A 19,942-nucleotide genomic window follows, 5' to 3' on the forward strand; every position below is an offset into this window, starting at 1 on the left:
GTTATTAAACAATGAATGGAGCCCTGGTTGGTGTGGCTCAATGGATTGAGGATAGCCTATGAACAAAAGAGTTGCCAGTTCTATTCCCAGTCAAACCACATGCCTGGGTTGTGAGCCAGGTCCCCAGTAGGGGGACCACGAGAGGTAACCACACATTGATGTTTCTCTCCTTCTCTTTCTTCCTCCCTTCCTCTCCCTCTAAAAATAAATAAATAAAAACTTTTTAAAAATGAAGGGGTCAACAATGAGGTCAATGAGAAATCAAAAGAAACCTCAAAACAAATGAAAATGAAAACACAACAATACAAAATCTGTGTGACTCAAAGAAAGCAATCCTAAGAGGAAATTCATAGAATTACAGGCCTATCTCAAGAAACAAAAAAATAAAACCTCATAAACAATCAAATACTTAATACTTAATACTTTAAGTACCTTTAATACTTAAAGGAACCTGAACAACAAAAAAGCCAAGTGAGTAAAAGGAAGGAAATAATCAGAGCAGATATAAATCAAATAGTGTCTGAAAAAAATAACACAAAAGATAAATGAATCCAAGAACTGGTCCTTTGAAAAAATAAACTCAGATTCATGAACCTTTAACTAGACTCAGAAAGGAAAAAAGAGAGGACCAAAAAAAATACTATCAGGAGGGAAAGAAGAGAAAAAGCAACTGACACCCATGAAATACAAAGGTTTGTAAGAAAATTTAACAAACAACTATATGCCAACATACTGGACAAACTGGACAAAAATGGATAAATTCCTTGAAACATACAATCTTCCAAAACTAAATCAAAAAGAATCAGAGAAACTGAGTACACAGATTACACCTATTGAAATTGAAACAGTACTCAAAAACTCCCACCAAACAAAATCTCTGGACCAGATGGCCTCACAGGTGAACTTTACCAAATATACGAAAAACTAACATCTCTCCTTCTCACTACTCCAAAAAGTCAAGAGAAGGAAAGACTCCCAAGTTCATTGGACAAGACCATCATTATCCTAAGTTTCAAAACCAGTTAAAGACACTACAAAGAAAGAAAATTATAGGCCAATATCCCTGATGAACATAGATGCTAAAGCCCCCGACAAACCATGAGCAAACTGAATACGGCAATACATCAAAAAGATCATACACCATGATCAAGTGGGGTTTATTCTAGGAATACATGGTTGGTACAACATTTGCAAATCAATAAATGGGATACGCCACATAAACAAATGACGAATAAAAACCATACGATTGTATCAGCAGATGCAGAAAAAGCATTTGATAAAACCACCACCCATTTATGATAAAAACTTTCAGCAATGTGGGAGTAAAGGGAACACACTAAACACAATAAAGGCCATATATGACAACCCCACTGCCAGCATCATAATGAACTGGCAAAAACTACAAGCATTCGCCTTAAGATCAGAAACAAGACAGAAACAACACGTCCACTTTCACCTTTATTATTCAGCATAGTACTGGAAGTCCTAGCCAGAGCAATCTCACAAGAAGAAATAAAAGGCATTCAAATTGGAAAAGAAGTAAAACTGTTATTATTTGCAGATAACATGATACTATACATAGAAAACCCCAAAGATTCCACCAAGAAACAACTAGAGCAGATAAATGATTTCAGCTAGGCAGCAGGATGCAGATTAATGTCCAGAAAAGAGTTGCATTTTTGTATGTCAATAATCAACTGTGAGAAAGCAAAATTAAGAAAACAATTCCATTCACAACTGCTTCAAAAAGATAAAATACCTAGGAATAAACCTAATTAAGGATGTAAAAGACCTGTTCTTAGAAAACTGTAAGACTGAAGAGACAAACTGAAGAAGACACAAATAAGTGGAAGCACCTACCATGTTCATGGATAGAAACAATTAACGCCATTAAAATGTTCATACTATCCAAAGCAATCTATAGATTCAATATAATTCATACCAAGATACCAATTATGTATTTCACAAAACTAGAACATTTCAAAAATTTATATGGAACCACAAAAGGCCCCTAATAGTAACAGTTCTTTAGAAAGAACAGGAAAGGTGGGGGAATCGTGCTACCTAATGTGAAACTATACTATAAGGCCGTAGTTAATCAAAACAGTACGGTACTGGCATAAAAACAGACAAATAGATCAATGCAATAGAACGGAGAGTTCAGAAATAAACCCACACCTTTATAATAAATTAGTATTTGTAGAAGAAACAAGAAGATACAATGGGAAAATTGCACAGATACATACAGAAATCTGGCTACCTTCAACATTTTTCCTTTGTCATTATTTCTCAAAGAATTAATTATGATGTGTCATGACATGGCTTTTTTGGGATTTATCTGCTATTCACTCAGCTTCCTGAATCTGTATGTTTATGTCTCTGGCCAAATTTGGGGAGTTTTCACCCAAGGACATGCTTATTGATTTTAGACAGAGGGGAAGGGAGGAAGAGAGACGAAGCAAAACAGATGTAAGAGAGAAATATCAATCAATTGCCTCTCACATACATGCTGGCCAGGAACCAACCCCACAAATTTTCAGTCCCTTCCTTTTTCTACTCTTCTTCAAGGTCTCTGATGACTGAAGTGTTCAATCTTTTGGTATAGCCCTACAGGTCCCTGAAGTTCTGCTAATTTTTTTTTATTTTTTAGTCTATATTCTAGTTTTAGATTATTTTTAGTCTCTGTTATTTAGATTAGGAAATTTCTATTTTTCTGTTTTCCAGTTCTGATTCTTGCTTTTCTTACCTCCATTTTTCCATTGGGCCTGTCTACTGAGCTTTTTATTTTGGCTTTGTATTTTTCAGTATCAAAATTTCCATTTGCTTTATTTCACAGACATAGAACAAACACTTCAAAAATTTATATGGAACCATAAAAGACCCCAAATAGCAGCCGCAATTTTGACAAAGAAGAACAAAATAGGAGGGATCACAATACCTGATATCAAACTGTATTACAAGGCCACTGTAATCAAAACAGTCTGGTACTGGCATAAAAACAGGCACATAGACCAATGGAACAGAACAGAGAGCCCAGAAATAAACCCAACTCTCTACAGTCAATTAATATTTGACAAAGGGGGCAATAACATAAAATGGAGTAAAGATAGCCTCTTCAATAAATGGTATTGGGAGAACTGGACAGCTACATGCAAAAAAATGAAACTCAAGCACCAACTCACACCATACACCAAAATAAATCCAAGGTGGGTAAAAGACTTAAATATAAGCCGTGAAACCATTAAATCCCTAGAGGAGAACACTGGCAGGAAAATCTCAGATATTCCACGCAGCAAGATTTTTACTGATACGTCCCCTAGAGCAAGGGAGATAAAGGAAAGAATAAACAAAATGGGATCTCATCAAAATTAAAAGCTTCTGCATGGCTAAGGAAAACAGTATCAAGATAAAAAGAGAAGCAACAGTTTGGGAAAACATATTTGCCAATGATACCTCAGACAAAGGTTTAATCTCCAAAATATACAAAGAACTCACTTGACTCCACTCAAAGAAGACAAGCAACCCAATTAAAAAATGGGCAAAGGACTTGAACAGACATTTCTCCAAGGAGGACATACAGAAGATCCAGAGACACATGAAAAGATGCTCGATCTCACTAGCTATCAGAGAGATGCAAATTAAAACCACAATGAGATAACACTTTACACCAGTCAGAATGGCTATCATAAACAAAGAAACAAACAACAAGTGCTGGAGAGGTTGTGGGGAAAAGGGAACCTTAGTTCACTGTTGTTGGGATTGCAAACTGGTACAACCACTATGGAAAACAGTATGGAACTTTCTAAGAAAACTAAAAATGGACGTGCCTTTTGACCCCGCAATTCCACTATTAGGAGTATATCCTACGAACCCTGAAACACCAATCCAAAAGAACCTATGCACTCCAATGGTTCATAGCAGCACAATTTATGATAGCCAAGAGTTGGAAGCAACCTAGATGCCCATCGGTAAATGACTGCATCAAAAAGCTATGGTACATTTACACAATGGAATTCTATGCTGCAGAAAGGAAGAAGGAGCTCCTACCTTTTGCAACATCATGGATGGAACTGGAGAGCATTATGCTGAGCGAAATAAGCCAGGTGGTGAAAGACAAATACCATATGATCTCACCTTTAACAGGAATCTAAACAACAAAACAAACAAGCAAGCAAAATATGACCAATGACACTCAAATATGGAACAGGCTGACAGGGTCCAGAGGGGAGAGGGGAGAGAATCATAGGGGAAAAGGGGAGGGACTCACATGAACAAACACATGGACAATAATTAAGGTGGGGGCAGAAATGGGAGGGAGGTGGGGAGCACTGGGAGGGGGCAAGGCTGGGAATATAAAACAGAAAACTGTACTTGAGTAAGAATTAAATAAAAAAGAAAAAAATTCCATTTGCTTTCTCCTGATACCTTCTATTTGTTGAGGTTTTTTATTTTTTCATTTGTTTCAAGCATGTTTTAATTGCTCATTAAAGCATTTTTATCATGACTGATTTTTTATTTTGCCACTAATTCTAGCTCTTCCATCATTTCAGTGTTGATTCTACTGTCTTTTGTTATGCAATTTGAGATCTTCCTAGTTTGGGTATGACAAGTGAAATTTGCTTCAAAAACCTGTTTGTGTTCATACGCTGAGACTCAGGATCTTATTTAAACCTTCTGTTTTAACTGTTTTTCAGTAACTCTGCTCCATAGGGGAAGGTGAGGTGAGAGGTACTATCTTGTTACTGCCAGGTGGAAGGAGAAGTCCCAGTTTCCCAGCTGCCCTCCAATGACACTTGAGGGGGGGATTCCTCCTCACCACCAGGTAGAGGTAGGAGTCTAGGCTTCCCGAACGGTCTCCACTGACAATGCACTCAGGGCGGCCTCATTACCACTGGGTGATGGTGAAAAACATAACTCTCCAATAGGCCTCTTCTGACACAACCTCAGTGTAGCAGGGAAGTGGCACCTCATTACTGCTGGGTGGAGATAAAAAGTCCAGACACCCCACTGACACACTGAGTGGGTAGGTGGGAGAGAAGGCTCACAACCAACCAGGAGGGAAAAAGCCCTAGCTCTCTGCTTGGCCTTCCCCAATATCCCTCTGGTGGTAGTATTAGGACACACTGTTAGAGTTTCATCAGGAATGGAATTCTAGGTTCTCCAGTTAGCCTTTTCTGGTCTTAGTTTTGCTGTATTTGTATTCTTTTCTATTGTATTTGACTAAATTAGAGCAGATACTCTCTAAATTTTCAGTCTCTGTTAGGCTGTTCTATTCCCAGCCCTTTCAGTAGAGAGGAGGTCCTTGAGGAGCTTGTGTGTGTGTGTGTGTGTGAGTGTGTGTGTGGTATTCCTGTATACATCTGCAGTCTACTGGCTTTTCCAGTACCCAGTTTTAGATATTTAAGGCCACCAAAAGATCCAAAGAATCCCCTATCATATCATTCCTAAAGTCCTAAGGTCCATACATAATTGATCTTTTTCTCTCTACCTTTCAGAGTCTTATGTTTGTTTTATATATAATATCCAATAGTTTTGATTATACTTAGTGGGATAAATAGGGAAAAATATGTCTACTTCATTTTCTTGGAAGTAGAAATGCTCCTAAATTTCATTTTTACAATCACCTTCTCCATCTCTAAAGCGTAGATGATAAAGGAAATAATACTGCATTTATTCCTATTAAACTTGAGCTTGGGCAACTCATTTAGAGACCCTGAAATATAACATAAACAACAGTTCAATTTGTAAATAGCTCTGGGATTTTACTTGGCCTTAATTTCAATAATCAAAAGAGTAAAGTGGATCAGATGTCAATGTGGTCTTAAATTATGACTAATGCAAAAGTTAACCTATTTGAAGGACTTTCTCAGCTCTATGTACCAGATCTTAAGAGCAATATTAACATACCAGTGATAAACCAGGAAAATAACTAAGAGTACGGTGGTTCCAGAAGATTGAAGGCACTAGGGATACCTTACTTGGAAGAAAGAAAAAGGGAACTGAAGAGGAAAAGGTTATATAGTAATTGTTTAATATTTATTAGGCCTGCAATTGAAAAAAATGGCAGAAAGCACAGTCAGATAGTTTGGTTACACAGAATGTTCTAACACTGTGGAGTGCAGGAAAATGTGGGCTGCATAGCAATACTAAGTTCCCAAATATCAGAAGCATTAAAACAAAGACTGCAAATCTACTAGTTAGAGATAGTGGACTGCTTCAGTGGAGAGAAACTAGAATTGTGATTTTTAATCTATTATCTATTCAGGTTTACCCAAAGTGGTGCTGTTCAGTTCCGGAAAGGAGGTAGGTCAACTGCTGCTGAGCAGGCAAAATGCCTGATTTCCTCATCTTGCTTCAACAAGACATCCCATTCACACATCTAGCACTTATTTTGGCTTTTAGTAGGAGAAGTGGAGTGAGGGAGAGAGAAAGATTATGCTCCAAAATAAAAGTTCAAAAAAACGAAACCATGTCTTGGCTGGTGTGGCTCAGTGGATTGAATGCCCGCCTGTAAATCAAATAATGGCCAGATTGATTCCCAGTCAGGCCGCATGCGTGCAGGCCAGGTACCCAGTAGGGGGCGTGCAAGTGGCAACCACGCACTGATGCATCTCTCCCTCTCTTTCTACCTCCCTTTCCCTCTCTCTAAAAATTAATAATTTTTTAAAAAATTAAAAGAAATGAAAACACCTTCTTACACCATATACAAAAAGAAGGCCACCTTCTTACACCATATACAAAAATAAACTCAAAATGGACTAAAGATTTAAATGTAAGATTTAAAACCATAAGAAGAAAACATAGGCAGTAAAATAGACCTTTCTCTTAGCAGTATTTTTTTCTCTGATATATCTTCTCAGGCAAGGGAAACAAAAGAAAAAATAAATAAACGGGATTGCATCAAACTAAAAAGTTTTTCCATACTAAGGGAAACCATCAACAAAACAAATAGTCACCCTACTGAAGGCATGAAAATATCTGCCAATGATACATTCCATAAGAAGTTAATATCCAAAATATATAAAGAATTCATACAACTCAACACCAGAAAAGCAAACTCAATTAAAAAGTGGTCAGCCTGCCTGGTGTAGCTCAATGGATTGAGCGCAGGCCTGTGAACCAAAGGATCACAAATTCAATTCCCAGTCAGGGCACACGCCTGGGTTGTGGGCCAGTTCCCAGCAGGGGATGCATGAGAGGCAACCATACATCGATATTTCTCTCCTTCTCTCCTTCCCTCCCCCTCTAAAGATAAATGCATAAAATCTTTTTAAAAAGTGGTCAGAACAGACACTTCTCCAAAGACATCCAGATAGTCAGCAGACATATGAACTGTTGCTCAACATCAATAATCTTCAGCAAAATGCCAATCAAAACCACAAGATACCACCTTACATCCATCAGAATGGCTTTTGTTAATAAATCCACGAGCAACATATATTGGGAAGGATGTGGAGAAAAGGGCAGTGTTAGTGAGAATGTACACTATGGAAAACACATGTAGAGGTTCCTCAAAAAAATTAAAAATGGAATTGCCTTATGACTCAAAGATTCCACTTCTGGGAATATACCAAAAAAACCCCCCAAAATACTAATTTGTAAGAATAAATGTATTCCCTTGTTTATTGCAACATTATTGAGAAAAGCCAAGATATGGAAGCAACCCAAGTGCCCATTAAAAGACGAGCAGATAAAAAGGCTGTGGTACATATTCACAATGGAACAGTATGCTGCCATGAAATTTTATCTTTTGTAACAGCATAGATAGACCTAGAGGGTATTATGCTAGTGAAATAAGTCTGTCAGAGAAAGACAAATACCATATGATTTAGCTTACATGTGGAATCTAAAACAAAATAGAAACAGACTCATACAGGGAATAGACTGATGGTGTCCAAACAGAAGAGAATTGGCAAGGGCAGGCTGGGTGAAGAAGATAAAGGAATTAAGAAGTACAAATTGTAGTTATGAAAGAGCCACAGAGATGTAAATTACAGGACTGAAAATACAGCCAATAATACTGTAGTAACTATGTATGGAAGGGCCAGGTGGGTACTTGAAATATCAGGGGACCACACTGTAAAGTGCATGATTGTCTAACCACTATGCTGTACATCTGAAACTAATACAGAATGTTAAATGTAAATTGTTAAATGTAAATTGAAAAGTTAAAAAAATAAAAGTTAATAAACTCATGACCTGAACTAGTGTCTCTTTGAATTCTATATTCTGTGATTAGTTCTTAGTTCTCAGCTATATTCCAGAAAATTAAGAATATCACCGTATTGAGGGATTACTGCAACAAGATTACTGTATGTGATTTTTAAAAGCCTTCTTTTTTTCAATAATGGGGCTTTTAGGGCAAAGCAGGTAATTTTACCAGCTCTCCACTTTATCTGTGTCAGCACAGCCTGAATTTCACCTAGATTTTATCTTTCTCTGGGAAAAATTATTAATTAAACTAAATGCCCCTTTTAAAAATAAAAAGAATCTGAATTAAAGTAAATCTTACAAACCCATGAAGTTATGCATTTTAAATTCGTAATTGGAAAAATTAGTTGTTATATATCAATAACTACATTTTAAGTGAAAACAGTGCACTATCTTCTCCAAAAATAATCATTGTAACTTCTCTAAAAGTAAGAGCAATTTGCTACATATTAAAATACTAAAAAATGGGAAATTATATATGGAAGTCTCTACACACTTGAATTATTAAAATACCTTATCTTGAAATTTACAGATCATTTCATGGTTCCTATCTATATTAATAACATTGACCATAATAGGTGATCTACAGGAAATGTTTTTAAAAGAAGGTTTTGAATTATTAACTTACCTAGCTTAAAAAATTAACACACATATCACCATGTCATCTTTCTTACTGTCTTAGTTATACTAGTGGAGTTCTTATCCATAAATCAACTAGAGGTTTTATTCTCAGTGTAGCTGTTCATTGGCTTCTTGGATACTTCCAAGAAGTTATCGCTAGAAGTAACTCTAAAGGTCTATATTCTAGATTGGGTTGGGGCATGATTCCGAAGACAGCGGGCAGGTGTGCAGAGGGGTCCATTTAGTGGTAGAGAGCCTACCCCATCACTCACTCAGATAACAAGACCTGTTTTCTGTTGATAGTTTATGTATTTTGTGAGTGAATCATACATTAAAGCAAACTATCACAGGAATTGAAATCTGATTTAAAAAACTTGTGAACATTAGAAACATCAAGTTCTACTGTATTACATATGATTTTTTAGTCAGGTATTATTCACAAATTTATAAATAAAATGTAAAAATATGATCACCATGCAATATAAAAATAGCTCAAAATACTCTCATATACTTTGCTTTTATAAAAACCTTTAAAAATAAAAGGTAGCATATTAGTGGCAGAAAATTTAAGAAATACAAACCAGCAAACATAAGAAAAATTAAGCATTTTAAAATACAAAATAACCAACTTCTAACAGAAAAGTGTTCGTGATTATACAGATCCTACTTTAAACTGCAAAGGGCTGACTGAATCCAGATTTTATTTCCCCATGTAATTAAATTCAACCCTGTTTTAATAAGCTGACAGGACTATTAAACTGTGATTTAATAACACATAGTAGAACTTGTTGTTTTCAGCATCAAAAAACATGGAATAGAATTAACCTTCAGATTAAATTTGAGAATCTCACAAATTATATTACGAAAACAGATGACTGCTTTGAAACTATACCATTAAGATTGTAAAGATAATAAAACCTTAAGCAAAAATATCTAATTAAGTTTCCTTAAGAAAGACTAGATTACAGAATTAATGTGATAAATTATTATTAATAAGATTTATTCTATACAATGTCTTCATATTATCAGCTATTTTTAGATATATATTTTTAACTTAAAAATATTTTATAATACTGACAGAATATAGCTTCCATCATCCTTTTTCAGTTTTGAGGTTTAAGTTTCTTATGTAAATGTATTTACTGGTTTGAGAAAAACAAACTGGGGCATCTCTTATCCATACCTCTTTGTAACCTATTTACTACTAAACATTTTCCTAAGATATCAAAGATTAATGAAGTAAGGAGTAAGCAAAAAATGTAATGCCTAGATGCTTCTTTTTGAATTGATTAAAATACCATCTACGAACCTCTAGAAATGGGCTACCTTTTATTTTAACCTTTAATTTCAATTACTTATAGAAAGTGACTCTGCTCCTTGCATGTGGCAATTAATACACTCATTATTTTTTATATTAAACACTCAAAATGTTGATCTATATTAAGGGCAAACAAAATAAACTTTAATATCAAAAGACTAAAAAGCATAAAAAGGAATCACTTTATAATAATTAAAGTTTCAATTTATCAGGAATGTGGTCTCAAAAAACAAAATATTTATAGATCTATAAAGCAAAAAAGAGAAATCCACAATTTCAGAAGGAGATTTTAATATGCTACTGTGTTGGTAACTGATACAAGCAGATTTTTAAAAACTAGTAAGGCTGTATAAGGTTGAAAGAACATGATTTGTGAACCTAATTTTTTGAAAATTATAATTTACCAAACCTGAAGTATCTTGTAACATTAAAAACCTGTATAAGTAATTTTAAGTATATTTTATCAATTATGCCATTACAGTTGTCCCATTCCCCCCCTTCATTCCCCTCCACCCTACACACCCCCCTCCCACCCACATTCCTCCCCTTTAGTTTATGTCCATGTGTCATAAGTTCTTTAGCTTCTACATTTCCCACACTACTCTTGCCCTCCCCCTATTTTCTCCCCACTGTCTATGCTACTTATTCTCTGTACCTTCTCCCCCACTCTCCTCCCACTCCCCAGTTGCTAACCCTCCATGTGATCTCCATTTCTGTGGGTCCACTCCCGTTTTAGGTGTCTGCTTAGTTTGCTTTTGTTTTAGGTGTGGTTGTTAATAACTGTGAGTTTACTGTCCTTTCACTGTTCATATTTTTTATCTTCTTTTCCATAGATAAGTTATTTTAATAGTTCATATAATAAGGGTTTGGTGATGATGAACTCCTTGAACTTGACCTTATCTGGGAAGCACTTTATCTTCCCTTCTATTCTAAATGATAGCTTTGCTGAATAGAGTAATCTTGGATGGAGGTCCTTGCCTTTAATGATTTCGAATGCTTCTTTCCAGCCCCTTCTTGCTTGCAAGGTTTCTTTTCAGAACTCAGCTTATAGTTTTGGGAACTCTTTTGTAGGCAACTGTCTCTTTTCCTCTTGCTACTTTTAAGAGTCTCTCCTTATTTTTAATCCTGGGTAATGTAATTATGATGTACCTTGGTGTGTGCTTCCTTGGGTCCAACTTCTTTGGGACTCTCTGAGCTTCCTGGATTCCTGGAAGTCTATTTCCTTTGCCAGAGTGGGGAATGTTCTCCATTAATTTTTCAGATGAGATCCGGCATGTTCAGGGTGGTATGGCCATAGACTCCTTCATTATTTTTTCAAATGCGTTTTCAATTTTTTGTTCTTCCTCTTCTCCTTCTGGCACCTGTATGATTTGGATGTTGGCAAGTTTAAAGTTGTCCCAGAGGTTCCTAAGCCTCTCCTCTTCATTCTATTTCTATTCTATTCTATTTCTTCATTCTATTCCAGTTGAATGCTTATTTCTTCCTTCTGCTCCAAATCATTGAGTCCAACTTTCCTTCCCTTTACTGTTGGTTCCCTGCATATCTTTCTTTATTTCACTTTGCATGACCTTGACTTCTTCCTCTATTTTTCAACTGTACTCAATCATTTCTGTGAGCGTTCTGATTACCAGTGTTTTGAACTCTGCATCTGATAGGTTGTCTGTCTCCTCGTCACATAATTCTTTTTCTGAAGCTTTGATCTGTTTTTTTTTTTCATTTGGGCCATATTTCTTTGTCTTGGCACACCTGTTACATTTCAGGGGTGGAGCCTTAAGTTAACCCACTTCACTGCTTGTGGTGCTGTATCTGGGGGGAGGGCTCAGAGAGGGAACAATGCCTCTTGCTTGGCTCTTGCCCACTCTCTGTCACTTTCCCCACTACCCACCAACAAATTGGGCCCTTCTGGTGCTGATTCCTGGGTGGGTGGGTTTGTGTACATTCTATGACCCAGTGGGTGTCTCTCCAATGAACTGTCCTGTGAGGCTGGGGGTTTCTCCCACTGATGCAACCTCCACAGGTTTTTTCAACCAGAGTTTTTGAGGCTTTATTTCTCCACACTGGAACCCTAGATTGCACAGTCTGTCTCACTACACAGTTGCATCTCCCAGTTTATCCACACAGGAATGTGGGAACCCCTGGCCACCACCTTGTCACATATCCTGTTTGCACTGGCTGCCCATCTCTGCCCCTCCCACCAGTCTGGATGAATGTTTCTTCTTTAACTCCTTGGTTGTCAGACTTCTATCTAGTTTGATTTTTGGCAGTTCTGGTTGTTTTTTGTTTTTAAATTTGTTGTTGACCTTTTGATGGTCTGAGGAAGCAAAGCATATCTACCTACACCTTTATCTTGGCCGGAAGTTTTGAGAATAATAAATAAGTAAATTTTTAAATGAGTAAAAAAAATACCTGTAAAGAAGATTTTAAAGCCCAAGAGTATCTACCAGAAAATTCTGCTAAACTTCCAGTAACAGATAATTCTTATACAAACTCATCAAAAATAAAGAGGAATGACTACTTAACTCATTTTATGCATAGTCTTGATATCAAAACCTAACCAAGACATCATGAAAAAAGAAATTATAAGCCATTCCCATTCATGAACAAATGTGTATTCAGTAAATATCCCAACTTCATTATGAAATCATATAGGAAAAGGGAACCACATATGGGAACCATAGTACAAGGGCAAGGAAACAATCATTCTCCAAATGAGGATAATGGTTACCCCGGGGGAAGGGATAAGGCTGTGATTGCACGAGAGCATCTTAGAGTGGGGGTAAGGGAGAGTGGGAGTAAGGGAGTTTAAAATTATTGGAGGCACCCAGGCTGGTGTGGTTTAGTGGATTGAGTGCTGGCATGAGAATCAAAGGGCCACCGGTTTGACTCCCAGTCCAGGGCACATGCCTGGGTTGCAGGCCATGTCCCCAGTATGGGGTGTGTGAGAAGCAACCACACATTGATGCTTCCCTCCCTTTTCCCTCCCTTCCCCTCTCTAAAAATAAATAAATAAAATCTTTTAAAAATAAAATAATTGTATTTCTGTACATTATATATATTCCACAACAAAAAAGAACAAAACAACATTTAAAAGTAATCTTTAGAATGGCAAATTTATGGCAATTATACATTCTATTAACATCTGCAGTTGTAGCCCTGGCTGGTGTAGCTCAGTGGATTGAGCGCGGGCCTGCGAACCACACGGTTCAATTCCCAGTCAGGTTCGATCGCGGTTCGATTCCCAGTCAGGGCACATGCCTGGGTTGCAGGCCAGTTCCCAGTTCCCAGCAGGGGATGCACGAGAGGCAACCATACATTGATATTTCTCTCTCTCTCTCTCCTTCCCTTCCCCTCTAAGATAAATAAAATAAAAAATAAAAAAACAAAAAAAAAACATTTGGAGTTGGTACTGGAGAGCTAATAGCCTATGGACAATATTTAACCCTTTTCTTATAAATTCTTTTACTGACATGTTGCATATATGTTCTCTTCCTGATGAAAAACATCTAGTGGTTCAGAGTTTACTATGACTGTAAATAAGTGCTTCAAAGTATATATTTCATATTTTTAATCCATCTGGAAATAAGTATAAATTTGAGGACAGAGATTCTTTTCCAGGAACATAGGCCAAAATACCATGCATTCTAAAATCAACTTTACATTTCTCATGATCTAGCATGGCTGCTATCTAAATCACACCAGATATACAGTTTCTAAAATTTCAAGCTTATTAAATAGAGAGCTGTTGGGACAATAAATAACATATTAGTGCTATTACCTTTTAGCCGGTGACTTAGAATCTGTTCCAAAATAGCTGCAAAATTGTTAAATTCAGGAGAAGAGTCATCAATGGTCTCAAAGCAGGACCGATCAATCAGAGTCTTTACAGAAAACCTATGAGAAAAAGGAGATTGTTTTCTTTAAGTAGAATTGATTCATTCATCTAAGCAGGAAAAATGGGAAGAAAATAATTTAGGGAAGTATTACAGAAATACTTTATAAAATTACATATTTTGAAAACTTCCTTTATTCAAATTCACTCTGTAAATAGAAACTTTTACAAAAATACTGGGCTCTTCACTTATATATTTACTATCTTTTGACTACACTAAGACTTAGAAATAGCATGGTGTCCTCAACACAATTAAAATCAGGATTAAAATTATATAAATTAACCCAAAACTAATGGAACACAGAGAACACAGTCCTGAGGGAAATTCATGGCAATACAGGTCTACCTAAAGAAGACAGAAAAATCTCAAACAAACAATCCAACCCTGCATCTAAATGAAGTTAAGGAACAACAACAAATAAAGCCCAAAGCAAGTAGAAGGAAGAAAATAGTCAACATCAGAACAGAATTAAATGACATAGAGACTTGAAAAACAATCCAAAGAATCAACGAATCTAGGAGCTGCTTCTTTGAAAAGATAAACAAAACTAACAAGCTGTTGAGCAAACTCATCAACAAAAAAAGAGAAAGGACCCAAGTAAACAAAATCAGAAATGAAACAGAAGTAACAAACAATACTACAGAAATACGAAGGATTGTAAGAAATTACTAGTAATAACTATATGCCAATAAAATGGACAACCTAGGTGAAATGGACAAATTGATGGAAACATACAATCTCACAAAAGGAAATCAAGAAGAAGCAGAAAGCCTGAATGGACCAATAACAACTAGTGAAATTGAAGCAGTAATCAAAAAACTCTCAGCACACAAAAGCCCTAGACTGGATGTCTTCACAGTAGAATTTTACCAACACTCAAAGATCTAACACCTATCCTTCTCAAACTATTCCAAGAAATTCAAGAAGAAAGAAGACTCCCAAACTCTTTTTATGAGGTGAGTACTATCCCAATTCCAAAACCATGTAAAAACACAAAAAAAGAAAGAAAATTATAGGCCAATATCTATGATGAACATAGATGCTAAAATCCTCAACAAAAGATTGGCAGTCCAGATCCAGCAATACATTAAACAGATCACACACCACGATCAAGTGGGATTTATGCCAGGGACACAAGGATGATTAACATTCACAAATCAATAAATGTAATATATTATATAAAATGAGACACAAAAGTCATATGGTCATATGAATAAATGCTGAAAAAGAATCTGACAAATTCCAGCACCCATTTATCATAAAAATGCTAAGCAAAATGGGAATAGAGATAGCATACCTCAATATATTTCTTGCCATATACAAGAAACCCTCTGCCAACATCATACTCAATGAGCAAAAACTAAAAGTGTTTCCCTTAAGATAAGGAACAAGACATAGGGCCCACTTTCACCATTCTTATTCAACACAGTATAGGAAGTTCAAGACACAGTGATTAGACAAGAAAAAGAAATAAAAGGCAACCAAATTGAAAAGGAGGAAGTAAAACTGTTATTATTTGCATACAGCATGACGGTGTACATAGAAAACCGTATAGTTTCCACCAAAAAACTACTCTACCTAATAAGTGAATTTGGCAAAGTAGAAGGATACAAAGTCAATATTCAAAAATCAGTGGCATTTTTATATACCAACAATGAACTATCACTATCAGAAACAGACACCAGAAAAAAATCCCATGTACTACAGCAACAAGAAAAACAAGACATAAATTTAACCAAGGCCATAAAAGACTTGCGCTTGGAAAACTACAGAACACTGAAGAAAAAAACTGAGGAAGATACAAATAAATGTAAGTATATACCGTGTTCATGGATTGGAAGAATTAAAGTTATTAAAATGTCTATACTACTCGAAGCAACTTATAGATTCAACATAATTCCTTTTAAAATACCATTTTCATTCCTGTGAAATGGTGTATTTCACAGATTTAGAACAAAGATTCCAAAAATGTATATGGAAGCAAAAGAAGACCCTGAATAATCTCAGCAATCCTGAGAAAGAAGAACAAAGTCAGAGGGATCACAATACTTGATATTGAACAATACTACAAGGCCACTGTAATCAAGACAGTATGGTACAGCCCTAAGAAGAGACACATAGATCAGTGGAACAGAATAGAGAGCCCAGGGGGAAAAAACCCAAGTCTCTATGGTCAATTAATATTCAACAAAGGGGGCAGGAGCATACAGTGGAGTAAAAACATTCTCCTCAATAAATGGTGCTAGGAGAACTGGACTGGTACATGGGGAAAAAAAAGAAACTAGACCACCAACTTATTTCTTACATCAGAATAGACACAAAAAGGATAAAAAATTAAATATAAGTCACAATATCATAAACACAGGTAGTAAAACTTCAGACAACTCACAGAGCAATATTTTTGCTGGTATATGTCTTAGGACAAGGGAAATAGGGAAAAAACGAACAAATGGGACTATGTCAATTTTAAACTTTCCACATGGCTAAAGAAACCATCACCAAAGTGAAAATGGAACTGATTGTATAGGAGAACACATCTGTCAATGGCACATTGGGCAAGGGCTTAATCTCCAAAATATATAAAGAACATATATGACTCAATACCAAGACAAACAACCCAATTGAAAAATGGGCAAAGGGCCTAAATGGACACTTCTCCAAGGAGGACATACAGATGGCCCATAAACATATGAAAAAATTCTCAACATTACTTGCCATCATAAAGATGCAAATTAAAACTACAATAAGACATCACCTGACACCTGTCAAAATGGCCACCATTAACAAATCAACAAGTGCTGGCAAGAATGTGGAGAAAAGGGAACCCTAGTGCACCGTTGGCGGAAATGCAACCACTGTGGAAAACAGTATGGAATTTCCTCAAAAAACTAAAAACAGAACTGCCTTTTGACCCAGTAAGTCCACTGCTGGAAATATGCCCTAAAAATCCTGAATCACCAATCCAAAAGAACCTATGCACCCTATGTTCACAGCAGCACAATTCACAATAGCCAAGTGCTGGAAACAGTCCAAGTGCCCATCAGTAAATGAGTGGATCAAAAAACTGTGGTACATTTACACAATGAAATACGATGCAGGTGAAAGAAAGAAGGAAGCCCTACCCTTTGCAAGGAACTGGAGACTATTACTGAGTGAAATAAGCCAGGAGGTGATAGACAAATACTATATGACCTCACTCCAGTTTTAACTGGAATCTAATCAACAAAATAAACTAATGAGAAAAATAGAACCAGAGACATGAAAACATGGAACATACTGGTAACTATGACAGGAGTGCGGGGAGGGATAATAGTGGACAGAAGGGGAAGAGACTAGTCAAAGGACATGTATAAATGACTCATGGACACAGACAACAGAGAGGGGAGATTGACTGAGATCAAGAGAGGTCAGCTGGGTGGAGGGGGGCAAAAGGGGAGAAAACTGGGACAACTATAATAGAATAAACAATAAAAAATGTAAAAAAATTAAATTAAAAAATCTAAACCTGATTGTGCCAAAAATAAGAATTACTAATTATAGTCACTCACAGGACCTACCATTTATGCCTAATTGTAGTGCAGGACAAGAACAATTATGGACATCGATTTTAAAATTTTCAAAGGCCATACTACTACTTGTAAGAAATTTCAGTGTTAGGCCAAAATGCTTTAAAGAGTTTTGGAGCACAAAATTTAATAAAATTGGGTATCAGTATCGTATAGATCCAAAGTTTTTATGAGCTATAAATAGGAAACTTAAGTCTGTAAAGTATGTTATATTCTTCCTGCTTATCAGAATGTCCTCTGTTTCTTTTTCTGTCTACCAAAAGTCAACACATTTTCCAAGAGTCAAGTTAAATGCCATCTCTTCAATGAAGGATTATCCTCCTATATAATCCTAGCTCACACTAGAATTTTGTTTGTATTTCCCATCAGAGAAATAGTATTTGTCTTACTGCTGCTATTTGTGTTATTTTTATCTTGCTAAAATATAAATTCCACCAAGGTAAAAACATATCTTCTGCATGTTTATATCTCCCTCAGCACATAGATTTATCCCTTGAACGTTGTACCCAGTGGTACTTGTTGATTTATTTGAAAGATCTATTTTGAAAGAAAGTGAAAGAAACATTTACATGCCAAAACAAAAAAAGCTTATGATTTTTAACATACATACACCTGTGTAATCATGATCAAAATCAAGATACAGACATTCTGTCATCTCATGCCATCCCTTTACAGTCATATCCTACAATGAGTGATGGATTAGTGCCTAAGTAAAAACAATGAAGGGAACAAAGTGAAAAGAATAACTACAAGAGTTGTTAAATAATCGTAATATAAACTATGAAGGAAATAAAGGAATACAAACTATTTCTTAGGTTTTAGGTTTATAGGTGATGCCACTTAATCAAGACATAAAATACAGGAGACAAGTACAAAGGGAAATATTAAAGAGATTTACTTACATGCATATTTATTAGAAATTATATATATCACAAATTACACTGAGAAAAATTTGTTTTGCCTTTTTTTAATTGTTGTTCAGTTACAGCTGTCCCTACTCCCCCACCCATTTCTCTCCCCTGCCCTGTCCAACCCTCGCTCCCAAAGACAATCCCTTCCCCATTTTTTTGTCCATGGGTCCCTGATATATGTTCCCCTACTTTCCCCTGTTGCCCTGTACCCCTCTCCCCTCTGCTCCCTGTCAGTTTCTTCTTTATCTGCATGTATAGTTATATTTTGCTCATTTGTTTTGCTGATTATCTTCCACTTACAGGTCAGATATGACATTTGTCTTTACCTGGCTTATTTCACTTAGTGTAATACTCTCCAGTTTCAGCCACACTGTCACGAAGGGTGAGAGCTCCTTCTTTCTTTCTGTTGCGTAGTATACCATTGTATAAATGTACACAGTTTTTTGATCGACTCATTTACTGAGGGGCACTTATACTTTTTCCAGCACTTGGCTATTGTAAATAACTCTATTAAGAACATAGGGGTACAAAGGTTCTTTTGGATTGGTGTTTCAGGATTCTTAGGGTATATTCCCAGCAGTGGAATTGCTGGGTCAAAAGGCAGTTCCATTTTTAGTTTTCTGAGAAAACTCCATAATATTTTCCACACTGGCTACACCAGTCTGCATTCCCACCAACAAAGTACTAGGGTTCCCTTTTCTCCACATCCTTGCAGGCATTTGTTATTTGTTGATTTGTTTATTTTAGCCATTCTGATCGGTGCGAAGTGGTATCTAATTGTGGTTTTAATTTGCATCTTTGATGGCTAGTGATGTTGAGCATCCTTTCATGTGACTATTGGCCCTCTGTATGTCCCCCAGGGAGAAGGGTCTATTCAAGTCCTTTGTCCATTTTTTAATTGGATTGTTTGTCTTCCTGGTGTAGAGTTGTACAAGTTCTTTATATATTTTGGAGATGAAACCCCGTCCAAGTTATCACCACAAAATATGTTTTCCCATATGTTTGGTTCCCTTTTCATTTTGCTGATGTCTTCTTTAGCCATGCAGAAGCTTTTTAACTTGATGTAGTCCCATTTGTTTATTCTTTCCTTTATATCCCTTGCCCTAGGGGACATATCAGTGGAAATATTGCTGCGTGGGATATAAACTGAGAAAAATTTTTAATTTAGGCAGTTCTCAATTTGCACAGAAGGGCAAGAACATAAAAATAACTATGCAAGATGAAAGCATGGAGAGTGTTCTTAATAATTAGTGGAAATAATTATAATCATTTTGCAACCTTGACCAATTTTTGTCAAAACCTTAATAACACTCTCATTGCCAGTTACAATGGAAAATATGAAAAAATAGCAAAAACACTTATTTAGTACCCTATAATTTAAAACATTAGAAACATTGAAAAAATTTCTCCTTTGTAAAAAACTTA

The 19,942-nt window shown here is 36.1% G+C and overlaps 1 protein-coding gene across 4 annotated transcripts in view; it reads right to left on the bottom strand.

Annotated features, from left to right (window-relative positions):
* RUNDC3B (RUN domain containing 3B) overlaps window positions 1-19,942 on the bottom strand; it is a 136,229-nt gene that overhangs the window by 97,149 nt on the left and 19,138 nt on the right. For all 4 annotated transcript variants that reach the window (XM_037066124.1, XM_037066122.1, XM_037066121.1 and 1 more), the window contains exon 2: window positions 13,926-14,041. In XM_037066124.1, the coding sequence (XP_036922019.1) occupies window positions 13,926-14,041 (116 nt within the window). The remainder of the gene's footprint in view (window positions 1-13,925; window positions 14,042-19,942) is intronic.

This window comes from Sturnira hondurensis, unplaced genomic scaffold (assembly GCF_014824575.4).
Source record: "Sturnira hondurensis isolate 20B ecotype Veracruz unplaced genomic scaffold, ASM1482457v3 Scaffold0016462, whole genome shotgun sequence".
NCBI lineage: Eukaryota > Metazoa > Chordata > Mammalia > Chiroptera > Phyllostomidae > Sturnira > Sturnira hondurensis.